Source organism: Salmo salar, chromosome 16 (assembly GCF_965601325.2).
Source record: "Salmo salar chromosome 16, fSalSal1, whole genome shotgun sequence".
Taxonomy (NCBI): Eukaryota; Metazoa; Chordata; class Actinopteri; order Salmoniformes; family Salmonidae; genus Salmo; species Salmo salar.
In genome coordinates this window covers 35,074,400-35,092,160 of record NC_138306.1, presented here as the reverse complement: position 1 = coordinate 35,092,160, position 17,761 = coordinate 35,074,400, and the positions used below count along the sequence as shown (strand labels likewise).

Sequence of the window (17,761 nt, the reverse complement as noted above, 5' to 3'; positions counted from 1 at the left end):
GTTAGTCACTCTCACACAGATATCATATGAACATCTTCACAATTGCAGGAAATTAGCTTAAAAATGGCTAAATGTTCTCTCCATCACATGGCAAAATGTGTAGAATTGCAGGAAACTAGCTTTAAAATGGCAAGGTTCTCTCTCCTCCCCATGGCAAAATGAGTAGAATTGCATGAAATACATTTTAAAAAGGCAAAATGTTTTTTCTGTCCATGGAAAAATGTGTAGAATTGCAGAGAATTTGCTTAAAAGCTACATGTTTTTCTATGGGGCGACCTCTAACGGCCCAGAAACCATATTTTAAAAAAAATATGTGGGCCCCTCCGCATTGCGGGGGCTGCGGGGGTGTGTGGTACGCCAGTGACCTTGAGTCTCCATTTTGCTCTCAAAACCAGTTGGCAAACACACTTACTAGCCCTGTAAGTCAATCAATGGGGCTCACACAAACAATAACATGTATAGTGATGGGAATTACAGTAACAGCTTTATTAAATTAGTGCAAAAGACAGACATAACTCATTCAAAATATCATATTTTTCTTTGCTTTATCATGAATCATGGGGTCTTCCACACGAACCATACACACTTTTTTTTTTTACGAGCGCAAAAAACAAACCACCAATTCAATAGCTTTCCTTGACCTCTTTGTGTGACTCCGGGGGGGGGGGGGGGGGGGGGGGGGGGGGTTCTAGTGGTAGTGAAACAAGACCATGAAACACAAGGCAGACAGATTGCCAATCTTCAAAGCAAATTAAAACTCCAGATCGGGGGTTGGAACCGGTTCAGGTTTCAAGGAACAGAATCAGAACAGGGAACGAAAGTGATCAAATGACAGAACCGTAATTTGAAAAGCATGGCAACCAGTTAACAACGTTCCTTTACATTCCGGGCATTTTTTTCGGTGTAAATGCAACAAAGCGCCTATGCAAAGCCCTCACTCTGTCACTCAGAAACGTATTCCAGCGTCTCCCTGCCAGTTGAACATCTTTGCCAGCTGAAAATCTTTGCCAGTGTGTGCACAGGCTACCTGCCCCTCCCACTACTGTAGCCTACTGACATTATAAGCATGATTCAGAAATTAGGGAGGGATTTTAAATTAGAAAAGAAGGGATTCCCTTTTTCAATGCTAGTTAAGGATATTATATTTGTCATGTTTCACATTGGATTTATTAACTACAAAAGGTATGGTTTTTAATTCTGGTAGCTAGCTCTGGTCCAACGTTAAGCCAACTCTCTAAAGTTCAAAGATGTTCAAAGTTCCTCCATTGAAGCCGATCCCTCGCAGGTATAATTCTGTGGGCCTAATTCAGATAATGCATGTCATATTAAGATGCTCAATGCTTCAAGCCACATTGTTACCATCAGAGAGTGCTGACCACTGAGCAAGACCGTGAGGTTCAACGTCCTCAAGGTCACAAAGGCCGCTGAAGCCAAGAAGCGGCCACAAAATTTCTGTCGCATCTCACGCATAGCAAGCTGCTCTATACGCCCTGATTGGTGAAGTAATTTAATGTTGAGCTGAATGTAAAAAAAATCATCAGAAAAGGAACGATATAAATTGTTACTTTTTTGGGGTTTGAACCGGTACAGAACTTTATTTTGCAGGTCGGAACAGTGGAATGGGACAAAAGAAAAATGGTTCTGTTCCGAATGAAACGATTGAATATTTTTTTATTTTGGTTCCAACCCCAAAAATTGATTTACATAAAAAATAGGAAACACATCGACAGCATTAGAAATAGTGCCTAAAGTCCACAAAAAGGTTTCAGTTTTTTTTCTTCTGTAAGGGTAATTCAAGAGCCTTCAGTCCAAGTACATAAGTGAATTAATATATTTGTACAATGGTAAAAAATAATATATATATAGTGTACTTTTTTAAAAGTTTCACACTATTCTATAAAGATATTGTTTTCCACTCCATGACAACTAATGCAATAGAAACAAAATAAATAAAAAAAGACTCCAGAAACTTCTGACTTGAGAAGGCTTATGGCTACCATCTTGCCCACAGAGACCACAACCACTGCAGACAAAAACTGGCTCTTGTCTCTCATTACAGTAGGAAACAAGATAAAATAAAGTAATACATCAAAAAGTAAATGCTTTTCCCCTTCCAGTATCCAGTAACTCAGACTATGCAGTGTTTCCTTGCCCAGCGAAAGAGTCCATTTAGGCGGTGGTGTCCATGACAACACAGCGATGGCGGGAGGAGACAGGCAAGGAGTGGGAGAGGGACGGGCAAGGGAAGACCAGGGGCAACGACAACTGTTCAGGTGAGGGGGAACAGAGCTAGGGTCGGTAATGGACATAGAGACGGGTGAGGTAGAGATGAAGGGGGGTAACTAAAACCTGGTGGGGAGCCTGGGGCCACGGATGGGTGAGATATCGTTGGAACACCCAAGAAGCTCAGTACCACAGAGGTCCAGTCTGAACTGTGTTTTTTAAATTGTTTGCTAGTTGTTGTCGTTATGGTGAGAGGTCTTCTCTTTCCTTAGGCTTGGTCACGTAGGGGAGATATGTTGTTTCTCTTCAGTGTTGCATGTAGACTACAGTAGATTTCAGCACAATTTACAGGCCTTAAAGGAGAGAATAGAAAAAGAGAAGAGAAGAAGAGAAAGATAAACAGATAGTTAAGGGTATCTTCAACACAGATCAGTTGCAATCAATTACACAAGACAGGTGATAGGCATCCTACATTAAAGATTCAGGATGGAGAGGACATAGAAGATTGAAATACACAGCCTTGGTTCTAGATTTAGACAGAATTTAGAAACGCAATGATCTGTCTTTTTAGCTGGACATGGAAACATCTCCGGGCTTGACAATGACACGTCCTCCTCTGCCATGTCCCAGTTGAATGGGACAATATATATGTATTTTCTATAGTGGTAATGTATCCCACACTTCCGAAAACCAGCAGAAAAAAACATGTATCGCAGCCTGGTACCTTTATATCTACACAGGGTCACTTATGAAGAGTTACATACAAGTAGAGTAGTAAAGGTATCATACATATCTTACAATGATATAAATCAGATTACAGCATGATAACTTTTAATACACAGGTTGTTACAGATAGTGCTATCAGTATATACTGTACCTTTCCTCACACACAGACACACATACACACCGCAATATGAAATGTGAGATATTATCAATCCATCTGCCTGACTCTCTCTTCCATCCCTCTCCTCTGGGCTAGTCTCCTTTCCTCTATGCTGTCACCGCAGGCTGTACTCAGAACTCTCTCCATATCTCTCCATATCGGTTTCTCTCTTTCTGTCTCTTTCTGTTTCTCCATTATGACATATACTGTGCCACTGTATGAGTGTGGTTGTTTTTCAGTCCTGTCCGGACAGAAAGAACAGACCCTTCAGGACCATAGGACTGATCCTTCCTGAGCTCACGACTCCGTGTAGAAGTGTGCGTGTCGTTCCTGTTGAAAGTGGAGACAAGCTCTCGCTCTGCCGCAGAGAAGCTGTGTTGCTCATGGTCTATATGCTACACAGATCTGCTATGTGAATGGGGGGACATTAAAAAGGCAATTTCTTTAGCCCATAGAAGAGGCATTTTATATCTGATACAAAGAAAGAGATAACATTTCCTGACTTTTACTGAAGACCTGTGAGTCTTGAGCTGTCAGTCCAAGAACAAATGCAGCGTAAGGGTTTAGGTTTATGTAGGTTTTCCTTTTGAGATCTACTAGTACAATGCATGCAGTGTATAAGAAGTTCATAAGAAGTATCAAGTATATAAATTTACATGATCACACTACTATTACTTTCCTTGTTAAATTGAGCATATGGCACATTTAGTCAGCTTGATATGTATTCTGACTGCAGCTACAGCTGTCTACAGCTTCCTTTTCTTTGTTTAATATTTTCGGGGTTGATTTAAGACTTTTCTGTTTTATTTTATGTGATATCTGTCTTTCTCTTTTTCTGTCTTTCCTCCTCTGTCTCACGTAAGATTAGAGAGTACTTTTGAGAAATGTGAAATGTAATTTTGCGAGACATTCTGAAATGAATTGGCCCGTAGACTTAACATTTTTCGGAGCAATCGAAGTGTGCCTGATTCAATGGGGGGGAATATCTAATGGGAGGTACTATTGATTTTTTTATTCTCACAGTTGTTGTTTTCCACTGGCCCTCTTTTCTATTGTGTAGGTGTAAGGGATTCTGAAAAGGAAATATAAGTTGAACAACACTCTGGAGCTGCGTGAGATAGGTTTTGAAAATGTAATGAGACTCTGGGAACCTTTATTCATGCATGCAGGCCTTGAAACATACCAATTGTTCCCCCTCTGGCTAAAAACTCATGGCCTGAAACATGAAAATACACAGATAGATCAATTCACCTCAGCTCTCACATGGAGGCAATGAAGTCCAGCAAAGAGCGGATAAAGAGACCCTTCCTTCCCTCTCTCCCACCCACCTGAGTGAGAATGGGGAAGGAAATGTGACCATCACACCTGCTGTACCTGGAGAGGCTGAGACGAGGAGGGAATGACGAGACGAGGAGGGAATGACGGAGAAAGAAAGAGAGAGAGACGGGGGGGAGATGGAGAGAGCAAGAGAGAGAGGGAGAAAGGGACAGGGGAGGAGGCAGAGAGGGATACAGGGAGACAGAGGGCTGTTTGATCTAATCACCATCACCTTAATTGGGTGAAAGTGCTTCTGGCAGGAGTCAGCTGGAGTTGAGGCAAATGTGATAGCTCACAGGAGGGCTGCCCTCGTAAACTCCAGTCCAGCAGAATTACCATCCTCCCTGCCTGCCCATGGATTTACCCTGCTCTCCTCCATCTTCATCTCATTCTCAATGTCAATATATCAGGAGACAAGTCTCACAGCATATGGTTAGCCATATCCAATATCTGCTACATTTCTGAAGAGTAGGAGGAATGCAAAGTTTGCCTTTTGAACATATAATCATATAGCATCAACTCTCACTGTCACTCTTTGCTTCCCATTATGGCATCAACGAGAGTAGTTCTGACAAAACTAGAACCAACTCAAATAAAACATTTGATAGCATGAAAAGAAAATCAGTGCTCTTCAAATGATTCTTTGCCAAACATGAAATAGTTCTCAAAGTGCCATCATCCAGTAATACAGGCATGACTAGACTAGACACAGTATAAAACATGACATTGGAGAACAATGTCAGGGTAAGAGGGTGAGAGTTTATCAGCCAGGTAATGTCATGCCTATTAAATTAGAACAAAGGGATTAAAGGAGGAATTAGGAATATTACCAAGGAGGAGGAGGAGGATCCCATTTCTCCTTCTCCTAAATAATCTGCTCCTGTAACTGAGTGGATTAGAGCAGAGCAAAGTGGCTGTTTGGGCAGGAAAGTGGAACATCACTGTGAAGGAATTGTTGTTGGCAGACTAAGGCAGGGAGTCTGCCTGGGTATATTCCCTTATTTGTGGATGAATTGCGTTTTCTCTCTGAGATTCGTCAGCCAGTCTTTTATCAGATCTCTAGCCGCTTATAAAATCCCACAGAGCTCAGCTTGGCCTCTGAGACAAACACTAACAACAATACACCCACACAGGGAATACATGTAAAATATCCCCTAAAGATCCTCATCAACCTTTAACTGATAGCTAATAAAAGGAGCATCATTGTGAATGTGTCCCAATGCAGTCAACATTATACTGCTATAGCACACCATCCAGCAACTCTGTTAGGTTGGAAAACAGGCAGTGTTGGACTGTGGTGCTGGGCTGGTGATTCTGCATAGACTGCATAGAGGAGATTGCAGGAGGTTGACTGAGCCTTGAGACAGCCCAATGGGAGTGGGAGAGGAAATGTCAACTTGTTTAATACTGCAGCCGCTCGTTCACCCATGCCTTTCACGTTATCACCTCCGCTCACATGTGTTTTCCTCATAAGCTTAATACATAAAAACCTATTCATCTTAAAAAGCCAGTGGTGCCCACAGCGCTCATGCGAAAAACTACTATATATTTACATGCTCCTGTCCATCCAACAGCTCTTACAGCCCCAACATCACATGATGCTAGACTTCCATTTTAGACCTGACAGAACCTGCTGGAGAGAGATAATACATACACACTCTGTCTTTCTGTCAGGCCATTCACTGACAGGGAGATAGGGGGCACTGTGGTCATCTCTGCCACACTGGCAAATTGGGTTTCCAATCTTATTTAGAGCATTTCCTCAACAAAATAGCTATACTACATTTATTAAAATGCTACTAACAATGGCCCTTATTTTGTTATTAAATTGCAAACAGTAAGCACCATCCAGAGAATTTGATCCACAACACAAGAACATAGAAAACATACACCAGCTACATCTATGTGTTCTTTGACATATGAAATCCACTGTAAGCCCAGTTAGACTCTGTTGTCAGAGTTAAAGCAGCATAAATACAAGTGGGATTTTGTGTCTAATGAGTTTTGAGTCTGTGGTAAAGTCCTGCTACACGTCGATCACACCGTAGAGGCTCACACATCAACAGGGGCTGACTAAGCCAGGATTCAGCCAGTAATTTAGCAGCAGTAAATGCTACAGTAGAATATCTGTGTTCTCTCAACATCGCCTCTGTCCCAGAGGCTTACATACATCATTTAAGAGTGTGTAAAAGTAACACCACCGGAGTTCTTTATCCTTGAAAAGGATCAGGAGGGTACATGTGGACATGGATTTTTTCTGTGGGGCTGGGCAGAGACACAGTCACTTTGGAGCCTGCTGCCCAGTGAGGAAGATTGATGGAGCAACGTCTCTCCTTAGGTTGAGTGCAGTCCTCTCTGGTTGACTTACAGCAACCTCCACCACCCACTCAGTGTTTAAGAGCTTTCCTTCTTAAAGTACACATAGCCTGCTATAGAAGGCCTGCAGAGAGTCGCAATGTTAATGTAAATGCAGAAAGTACATGTGCACATGTTCTGAAAGTGTGTCTTTAGAATGTGTGTCTGTCTATGTGAAGGTACATGTACGTACATATGGATGGGAGAGAGTGGGTGTTAGACAGAAGTCCCGTATCGTATGAAATTGTGTGTGTACGTGCGTGTGTATGACTCGTGTCTAATCTCCTCACACCTTTCTCCTCTCTATCTGTCCCTGAGTGGTTGAGCCTGGGTCAGGCTGATGTGCCCTGACAAAAGTAATCTCTCTGTGTGTGTATCGCTGTACTGACTCTGATACAGAGGGGACCTCTGTGGCCCAGCTCTCTTCTCTCACCAGCTCCCACTGGGCACACAGACAAAGATTGCCTCCCTCTATATATCACTACCTGTCTCTCCATGCTGCACGGCTCAGCTGAATAATATGCTGCAGTGCCTGCTGCTGAGGACTTACTGTCTGTCTGCAGCTCCACATAACACACCCCATTCAGCTATGGTGTTGACCAATGAAAGGACACGCTTGGAGTCCTAGCTGAGGTACATGGTTGGTTAATAAATGCCAGTCTATCAGTGCAGTATGGTGTGTCATAATGAATGCCAGAATCTATCAGTACAGTACGGTGTGTCTTAATGAATGCCAGAGTTTATCAATACAGTATGGTGTGTCATAATGAATGCCAGAGTCTATCAGTACAGTATGGTGTGTCATAATGAATGCCAGAGTTTATCAATACAGTATGGTGTGTCATAATGAATGCCAGATCAAAGGAGGAGCATTTCACAATCCACACTGCCACCCAATTAACATTCACTGTGCACATACACAGACTGATTTCCACAGGGACCACTGATGACAAAGTACTGCTCATCTAGCATATAGAACACAAACACACAGAGAGAGAGAGAGAGAGAGAGAGAGATGCTTGGTATGATCAGAACTGTGGGTGTCTTAGGCTCAACACTCTAGAGAAACAGAGTGAAAAGTAGACAGAGAGGGGACAGATGGATAGATACATACCCAAAGGGAGTGTGAGTAAGATGTAGAGAAAATGAAGAGATTAAGAAAAGAGATAGTGATTGTAACCAGGGATGGCTGGAGGTTGAGAGATAGATAGAGACAAAGGGTGAATGAGTGATAAAGAAGAAGAAAAACAGAGAGAGAAGGGGAAGTGAGAGAGAGAGAGAGAGAGAGCGCGCGAGAGAGAGAGATGAGGGATTGAGAGAGAAAAAGAGAGCGAGAGAGATGTGAGGTAGAGAGAGAGAATGAGTGGCTGCTTGGTATGATCAGAACTGTGGGTGTCTTAGGCTCAACACTCTCAATGGCTCCACTGTGTGTTGAATTACAGATTACCCCGTCGCCTCCCTCCTCTGGCTCCTCTCCTGCCGAACACTGCACAGAACTCAGCCATAACACCAGCTCAGCCCCAATCCCCCTCTGAACACAGGATAGGCATCTATATAGACTGGCTGTTAGATCTCCATTATGCCTCCCATTCCCAATCGAGGAGTAAATTATACATTTTATCGCTAATGGTATAAATGAGATATACAGCTTGAGCTCCCAAAAGGAGTCCCTGGGAAGCTCCTGGCTGTAGCAGGGGATGCCAGACTAACAGTGGGGGAAACACAGAAACATCATAAAAAAACAGAAGAGATGCTGGGAACATGCCTAAAAGTAACTGCAAAGATGTTTGAGATTTCATGAATGCGTATACTACCCAGGGCATGTCGATATTAGCAGCAGCAGCTTATCACCCTCAACAAGCCCAGATATTATCGCCTGTCTGGGTAAAGGCAGAGGAATGTGGAGTCAACATAAATGCTGTTGTTTACTTCTATGGTTTAATAGTTTAAGAACATTATAGACTTTATTTTAACAAACCTAATGCAATGGTCAAACCTAATGCAATGGTCAAACCTAATGCAACGGTCAATCTAAGCGCTGGGGGGTAGTGCTATAAGTTCGCGGGTGTGTCAGAAATATTTTAGCTATTTTCATAAGCACAGTTATTGGTGCAGATGCTGGTATTGGCTCGAAAGGGCTGGGTTTTGATGAATAAACAAGTTGTGGGTGTGTCGAGGCTTGTCCCCTGACCGGCCAATCAGAACGTGCTCCATGGCTAAATATGTGGTTGCTTCAAGTTCTGTATTTATTGCCTTTTATGTATTGCCTTGGAATCAACTCCAATTCCAATGTTTCATTTCATTTATTTGAGTAGGGACAGATGCAATTGTCACGTCCTGACCATAGAAAGCTTTTATTTTCTATGGTAGCGTAGGTCAGGGCGTGACAGGGGGTTTGGTCTAGTTTATTTATGTCTATGTTGGTTCTAGTTTCTTTTTTCTATGTTGGGGGTTTTGTCTAGTTTCTGTATTTCTATGTGGGGTTCTAGTTTCTGTATTTCTATGTTGTTGTTTTTTGGGATGATCTCCAATTAGAGGCAGCTGGTCATCATTGTCTCTAATTGGGGATCATATTTAAGTTGTTGTTTTTCCCACTAGGTTTTGTGGGAGATTATTTTGAGTAAGTGTATGTTGCACCTCGTCGTCATGGTTTGTTGTTTTGTTTATTTGTATGTCTTGCATAGTTTCACAGTTATAATAAAATGTGGAACGATACACACGCTGCGCCTTGGTCTCCTTCATCTTCAGACAGACGTGACAGCAATAACATTGACACATTGCAATATACAACATTTATATACATACATGCACACATACATAAACAACAACAAACAAAAACAGCAAAAAATACATACTAAACATGCAGTTTCACAAACATAGACCCAAACCAAGCCAAGCCACGTCTTAAAAACCCAGGCCGATGGAGAATCGTCATTGTCCTCTAGTTCAGAACCTGTCATTATCCGTTTCCAGAAACCATATTAGGAGGTCTATAAGTGATTTTTACTTTATGTTTAAACTCATTGAGATTTTGCCAATTCTTAATGTCATCCGGAAGCAAGTTCCAGAGTCGAACTCTTTTCACACAGATTGTTGACTGAGCAATAGCAAACCCTGCACATTAGAATTCTACAGTTACTGCTAGTGCCCCCGAGTGCATGTACCTGTAGATTGCAATATTGTCACTAAGTTACAGAGTGATTGTGGCACGAGTCCACACAAGCATTAAAAATCAAAATCACATCGATAAATGTACTGTCAAAACTAAACAAATTATGTGTCCTTAGCACATTGCAGTGATGGTGCCTTATCGGCTTTTTGTCTAGAATTTTCAAGGCTCTATTGTAGAGTGATTCTGTGTCCATGTTGTCATGCAGTAGGATAATTGTAAAATTAGTATTGTGTGTAAAAACAAAAGTGCAGTATCAGAGGGTTTCTTATTAACTTATAACAGATGACTTGCTTTCACTGTTCTGCGGATGTTTTTTGCATGTTTATCAAACTTATGTTTAGAGTCTAAAATGATCCCAAGATATTTAACATCAGAAACCTGCTTGATTCGCTCTCCTTTGATCATAGTGTTGAGTGATTCTACCATTGGCTGTTAATCAGTTATAGTTTGTTAAACAGCTTACAGAAACAAAATAACTAAATGTAGACCTATCCCATCTTTGCTAAATACAGTGCCTTCGGAAAATATTCAGACCCCTTGACTATTTCCACATTTTGTTACGTTACAGCCTTATTCTAAAATTTATTAGATAAACAAAAATTCTCTGCAATCTACACGCAATACCTTATAATGACAAAGCAAAAACAGGTTCTTAGAAATGTTAGCAAATTTATAAAACATTAAAAACAGAAATACCTTATTTACATAGGTATTCAGACCCTTTGCTATGAGACTCGAAATTGAGCTCAGGTGCATCCTGTTTCCATTGATCATTCTTTCTACAACTTGTTTGGAGTCCACCTGTGTTAAATTCAATTGATTGGACATGATTTGGAAAGGCACACACCTGTCTATATAAGGTCCCATATTTGACAGTGCATGTCAGAGCAAAAACCAAGCCATGAGCTCGAAGGATCTGGGGAAGGGTACCAAAAATATTCTGCAGCATTGAAGGTCCCCAAGAACACAGTGGCCTCCATCATTCTTAAATGGAAGAAGTTTGGAACCATGAAGACACTTCCTAGAGCTGGCCGCCTAGTCAAACTGAGCAATCGGGGAAGAAGGGCCTTGGTCAGGGAGACCAAGAACCCAATGGTCACTCCGACAGAGCTCTAGAGTTCCTCTGTGGAGATGGGAGAACCTTCCAGAAGGACAACAATCTCTGCAGCACTCCACCAATCAGGCCTTTATGGTAGTGGCCAGACGGAACCCTCTTCTCAGTTAAAGGCACATGACAGCCCGCTTGGAGTTTTCCAAAAGGCACCTAAAGACTCTCAGACCATGAGAAACAAGATTATCTGGTCTGATAAAACCAAGATTGATCTCTTTGGCCTGAATGCCAAGCGTCACGTCTAGAGGAACCTGGCACCATCCCTACGGTGAACCATGGTGGTGGCAGAATCATGCGGTGGAGATGTTTTTCAGCAGCAGGGACTGGGAAACTAGTCAGCACAGCACAGCAAAGCACAGAGAGATCCTTGACCTTTTCCAGAGCGTTCAGGTCCTCAGACTGGGGCAAAGGTTCACCTTCCAACAGGACAACAACCCTAAGCACACATTCATGACAACACAGGAGTGGCTTTGGGACATGTCTCTAAATGTCCTTGAGTGACCCAGCCAGAGCCCGGATTTGAACCTGATCAAACATCTCTGGAGAGATCTGAAAATAGCTATGCAGCAACGCTCCCCATCCAACCTGACAGATCTTGAGACAATCTGCAGAGAAGAATGGGAGAAACTCCCTAAGTACAGGTGTGCCAAGCTTGTAGCATCATATCCAAGAAGACTCAAGGCTGTAATCGCTGCCAAAGGTGCTTCGACAAAGTACTGAGTAAAGGGTCTGAATACTTATGTAAATGTCATATTTCAGTTTTTTATGTTGTCTAAATTTGTAAAAACATATAAAAACATGTTTTTGCTTGTCATTATGGGGTATTGTTCTCCTTATCCAAGATGGCATAGCAGTCAGACGTCCTTTGTCCTCCTCTAGTCGTGTCCTGTGTATATATATATTTACATATTTTCTTCGCATATCTTTTTACATATTTTTTCCCTAAAAACTCAACCTCAAAACACTCTCCTACAACCCGCCTCACCAATTAAAAAAAAAAGTATTATTTACCTCAAATCTGAAATCCACAACAGAAGCTAGCCAGAGGTTAGCCAGTTCACTGGCTAACCTTGGAGTTCAGCTAGCCACGGTTAGCGGTCATCAGCTATCCATTAGCTCGAAAAGCTATCGGCAGTTTTGTACAGCGCGACTCAGACCAGAGCATACCGGACCTATTCTCTCTCCATATCCCCGGATTTCTACCGCAGGCTCTGGACATTTACACCTGGATCTTGCAGCTAGCTAGCTGCTACCTGAGTGACTATTGGCAAACGTCGGTCCCGGAGCTAACATAAATTATTCCGGAGATAGCCAGCTGAAGAGTTCCATCAGCCACTCCTGGGCTACAATCACCTATCCGGACCCGTTTTACTGCCGATGCGGAGCCCCATCGGGCCTTCACGACTGGACTACCGACGTTATCTGACCGAGGGAGTTATCCAACTGGCCCCTCCGTCGCGACGTAACCTGAACGCCCATCTGCGGCCCGCTAATCGTTAGCTGTCTTATCGGCTGCTATCTGAATAGGTCTATCGGACAATTTTCTTGGGACACTATAACTATAACTATTTTGCCAATTGAACTGGTCCCCCCACCACACGGAACCCCACTAATCTACAGACGGAAACGCACGAGGTGGCTAAAAACAGACCTCCCTCCATCTTCTACCAGCTTGCTACCTATGGCTCGGCTAGCTGTCTAATTCTCACTGGACCCTTTGATCACTCGGCTAAGCATGCCTCTCCTTAATGTCAATATGCCTTGTCCATTGCTGTTCTGGTTAGTGTTTATTGGCTTATTTCACTGTAGAGCCTCTAGCCCTGCTCATTATACCTTATCCAACCTTTCAGTTCCTCCACCCACACATGCTATGACATCTTCTGGTTTCAATGATGTTTCAATATCTCTCTCATCATCACTCAATGCCTAGGTTTACCTCCACTGTATTCACATCCTACCATACCTTTGTCTGCACATTATACCTTGAAGCTATATTATCGCCCCCAGAAACCTGCTCCTTTTACTCTCTATTCCGGACGTCACAGACGACCAATCCTCATAGCTTTTAGCCATACCCTTATCCTCCTCCTCCTCTGTCCCTCTGGTGATGTAGAGGTGAATCCAGGCCCTGCAGTGCCTAGCTCCACTCCTATTCCCCAGGCGCTCTCTTTTGATGACTTCTGTAACCGTAATAGCCTTGGTTTCATGCATGTTAACATTAGAAGCCTCCTCCCTAAGTTTGTTTTATTCACTGCTTTAGCACACTCTGCCAACCCGGATGACCTAGCTGTGTCTGAATCCTGGCTTAGGAAGTCCACCAAAAACTCTGAAATCTTCATCCCTAACTACAACATTTTCAGACAAGATAGAACGGCCAAAGGGGGCGGTGTTGCAATCTACTGCAGAGATAGCCTGCCGAGTTCTGTCCTACTATCCAGGTCTGTACCCAAACAATTTGAACTTCTACTTTTAAAAATCCATCTCTCTAAAAACAAGTCTCTCACAGTTGCCGCCTGCTATAGACCACCCTCGGCCCCCAGCTGTGCTCTGGACACCATATGTGAACTGATTGCCCCCCATCTATCTTCAGAGCTCGTGCAGCTAGGTGACCTAAACTGGGACATGCTTAACACCCCAGCCATCCTACAATCCAAGCTTGATGCCCTCAATCTCATACAAATGATTAATGAACCCACCAGGTACCACCCCAAAGCCGTAAACACCGGCACCCTCATAGATATCATCCTAACCAACTTGCCCTCTAAATACACCTCTGCTGTTTTCAACCAAGATCTCAGCGATCACTGCCTCATTGCCTGCATCCATAATGGGTCAGCGGTCAAACGACTTCCACTCATCACTGTCAAAAGCTCCCTGAAACATTTCAGCGAGCAAGCCTTTCTAATCGACCTGGCCCGGGTATCCTGGAAGGATATTGACCTCATCCCATCAGTAGAGGATGCCTGGTTATTTAAAAAAATGCCTTCCTCTCCATCTTAAATAAGCATGCCCCATTCAAGAAATTTAGAACCAGGAACAGATGTAGCCCTTGGTTCTCTCCAAACCTGACTGTCCTTAACCAACACAAAAACATCCTGTGTCGTTCTGCATTAGCATCGAACAGCCCCCGTGATATGCAACTTTTCAGGGACGTTAGAAACCAATATATACAGGCAGTTAGAAATGCCAAGGCTAGCTTTTTCAAGCAGAAATGTGCTTCCTGCAACACAAACTCAAAAAAGTTCTGGGACACTGTAAAGTCCATGGAGAATAAGAACACCTCCTCCCAGCTGCCCACTGTACTGAGGATAGGAAACTCTATCACCACCGATAAAACCACTATAATTGAGAATTTCAATAAGCATTTTTCTACGGCTGGCCATGGTTTCCACCTGCCTACCCCTACCGCAGTCAACAGCACTGCACCCCCCACAGCTACTCGCCCAAGCCTTCCCCATTTCTCCTTCTCCCAAATCCATTCAGCTGATGTTCTGAAAGAGCTGCAAAATCTGGACCCCTACAAATAAGCCGGGCTAGACAATCTGGACCCTTTCTTTCTAAAGTTATCTGCCGAAATTGTTGCAACCCCTATTACTAGCCTGTTCAATCTCTCTTTCGTGTCATCTGAGATTCCCAAAGATTGGAAAGCAGCTGCTGTCATCCCCCTCTTCAAAGGAGGGGACACTCTTGACCCAAACTGCTACAGACCTATATCTATCCTACCCTGCCTTTCTAAGGTCTTCGAAAGCCAAGTCAACAAACAGATTACCAACCATTTCGAATCCCACCGCACCTTCTCTGCTATGCAATCTGGTTTCAGAGCTGGTCATGGGTGCACCTCAGCCACGCTCAAGGTCCTAAACGATATCGTAACCCCCATCGATAAGAACCAATACTGTGCTGCCGTATTCATTGACCTGGCCAAAGCCTTCGACTCTGTCAATCACCACATCCTCATTGGCAGACTCAATAGCCTTGGTTTCACAAATGATTGCCTCGCCTGGTTCACCAACTACTTCTCTGATAGAGTTCAGTGTGTCAAATCAGAGGGCCTGTTGTCCGGACCTCTGTCAGTCTCTATGGGGGTGCCACAGGGTTCAATTCCTGGGCCAACTCTTTTCTCTGTATACATCAATGATGTCGCTCTTGCTGCGGGTGAGTCTCTGATCCACCTCTACGCAGATGACACCATTCTGTATACTTCTGGCCATTCTTTGGACACTGTGTTAACTACCCTCCAGACGAGCTTCAATGCCATACAACTCTCCTTCCGTGGCCTCCAACTGCTCTTAAATACAAGTCAAACTAAATACATGCTCTTCAACCGATCGCTGCCTGCACCTGCCCGCCAGTCCAGCATCACTACTCTGGACGGTTCTGACTTAGAATATGTGGACAACTACAAATTCCTAGGTGTCTGGTTAGACTGTAAACTCTCCTTCCAGACTCACATCAAACATCTCCAATCAAAAAGTTAAATCTAGAATTGGCTTCCTATTTCGCAACAAAGCATCCTTCACTCATGCTGCCAAACATACCCTCGTAAAACTGACCATCCTACCGATCCTCGACTTCGGTGATGTCATTTACAAAATAGCCTCCAATACCCTACTCAACAAACTGGATGCAGTCTATCACAGTGCCATCTGTTTTGTCACCAAAGCCCCATATACTACCCACCACTGCGACCTGTACGCTCTCGTTGGCTGGCCCTCACTTCATACTCGTCGCCAAACCCACTGGCTCCAGGTCATCTACAAGACCCTGCTAGGTAAAGTCCCCCCTTATCTCCGCTCGCTGGTCACCATAGCAGCACACACCTGTAGTACGCGCTCCAGCAGGTATATCTCTCTGGTCACCCCCAAAGCCAATTCCTCCTTTGGCCGTCTCTCCTTCCAGTTCTCTGCTGCCAATGACTGGAATGAACTACAAAAATCTCTGAAACTGGAAACACTTATCTCCCTCACTAGCTTTAAGCACCAGTTGTCAGAGCAGCTCACAGATCACTGCACCTGTACATAGCCCATCTGTAATTTAGCCCAAACAACTACCTCTTCCCCTACTGTATTTATTTATTTATTTTGCTCCTTTCCACCCCATTATTTCTATTTCTACTTTGCACTTTCTTCTACTACAAATCTACCATTCCAGTGTTTTACTTGGTATATTGTATTTACTTTGCCACCATGGCCTTTTTGCCTTTACCTCCCTTATCTCACCTCATTTGCTCACATTGTATATAGACTTATTTTTATACTGTATTATTGACTGTATGTTTGTTTTACTCCATGTGTAACTCTGTGTTGTTGTATGTTGTCGAACTGCTTTGCTTTATCTTGGCCAGTTCGCAATTGTAAATGAGAACTTGTTCTCAACTTGCCTACCTGGTTAACTAAAGGTGAAATAAAAAAAATAAAAAAAATTGTGTGTAGAATGACGAGGAAAAAAATACTTTATCCATTTTAGAATAAGGCTGTAACGTAACAAAATGTGGAACAAGTCAAGGGGTCTGATTACTTTCCAAATGCACTGTATGGTAGAGACATGGGGTTTGAACTATTGTTTTTGTTATTGAATTTTCTATTGAATGGACATATTTGTATAAACCTTGAATTAATTAATAATTTTATGGGTGAACACCCTACAAACTAGCATCACTACATCTCTATCATCATGACAGTATGGGGTGTTTGTTAAGCCTCCATTCAGATGTGCTATAGACCTACTAAAAAGTATGAGGTGGACGTCATCTGAATTAATTTCATTTTTAGGGACTGTAACACTTTACTGGAGGTTTCACCTATTGAGCGAAGTTTCAGTTCAACCTGTAGAGCTCGTTACCCCTTAGAACTGCAGTATACTCACAGAGTATGTAGAGCAGGACTAGAGTTACCTTATTGTTATGTTCCAGTTTCTGTGTTGTTGTGGGTTTGTATGTGTCTATTTCAGGAAATGGCTTCTGGATTCCTAAAGCATCAGATTGGTCGGCCCCATCGCTGATTAGAGCTCTGACCCCTACCCCTCGTCAGCGGATACAGCTGTTTCTTCAATTACCAACTCCTTCTCCTGCTTGATAAAAGCCAGCATTCATTCGTCAGAGAGCTACTTTTTATGTCCTGTGTTGGTTGTTGTGGCGGTCAGTGAACGTTTTTTTTTAAATATTATTTTGTAGCTGCTCCTTCAGGGGGGAGGGGAACGCACCTTGGGAGTGTTTAGGCAAGAGGCCTGCGGGCATACATAATGCATAAAAATGTAATCTGTCTACGCACACTAGGTAAGACCTGGGCGGACCACCCCCTGTATTTCGGTTAGTGCACCAGGTGGTGCTGAAGGGTAGGTTAGAAGTAGGAAGGCAGGTAAGGTAGGAGAGGGGATTCCTTAACTTTTAACTTCTTTGCTTTGGTTCCCTACATTACTGTGTGTTAGGAAAAATAAATTCCCTGTAAATGGTATTTTTCTCTGCATCTGTCATTATTCCCCGCACCTACCTTCACATACTTTTTTTCACTCCATGGGGAGTTGAGATGTAGCGGGGTGTTGCGGTCCCTCCTCCAAGAGGTGTACGTAACACTTACACTCACAGAGTAGGTAGAGCAAGCCTAGAGTTACTATATACTCACAGAGTAGGGAGAGCAGGCCTAGCGTTACTATATACTCACAGAGTAGGGAGAGCAGGCCTAGAGTTACTATATACTCACAG

The 17,761-nt window shown here is 43.1% G+C and overlaps 1 protein-coding gene across 1 annotated transcript in view; it reads right to left on the bottom strand.

The window, feature by feature from the left end:
• Positions 1-465: 465 nt before the first annotated feature.
• The window catches only part of LOC106573702 (cadherin-13-like), a 422,569-nt gene continuing 405,273 nt past the window's right edge, over positions 466-17,761 (bottom strand). The window contains exon 10 of the mRNA XM_014148994.3: positions 466-2,576. Coding sequence (XP_014004469.2) covers positions 2,569-2,576 — 8 coding nt within the window. The 3' untranslated portion in view covers positions 466-2,568. The remainder of the gene's footprint in view (positions 2,577-17,761) is intronic.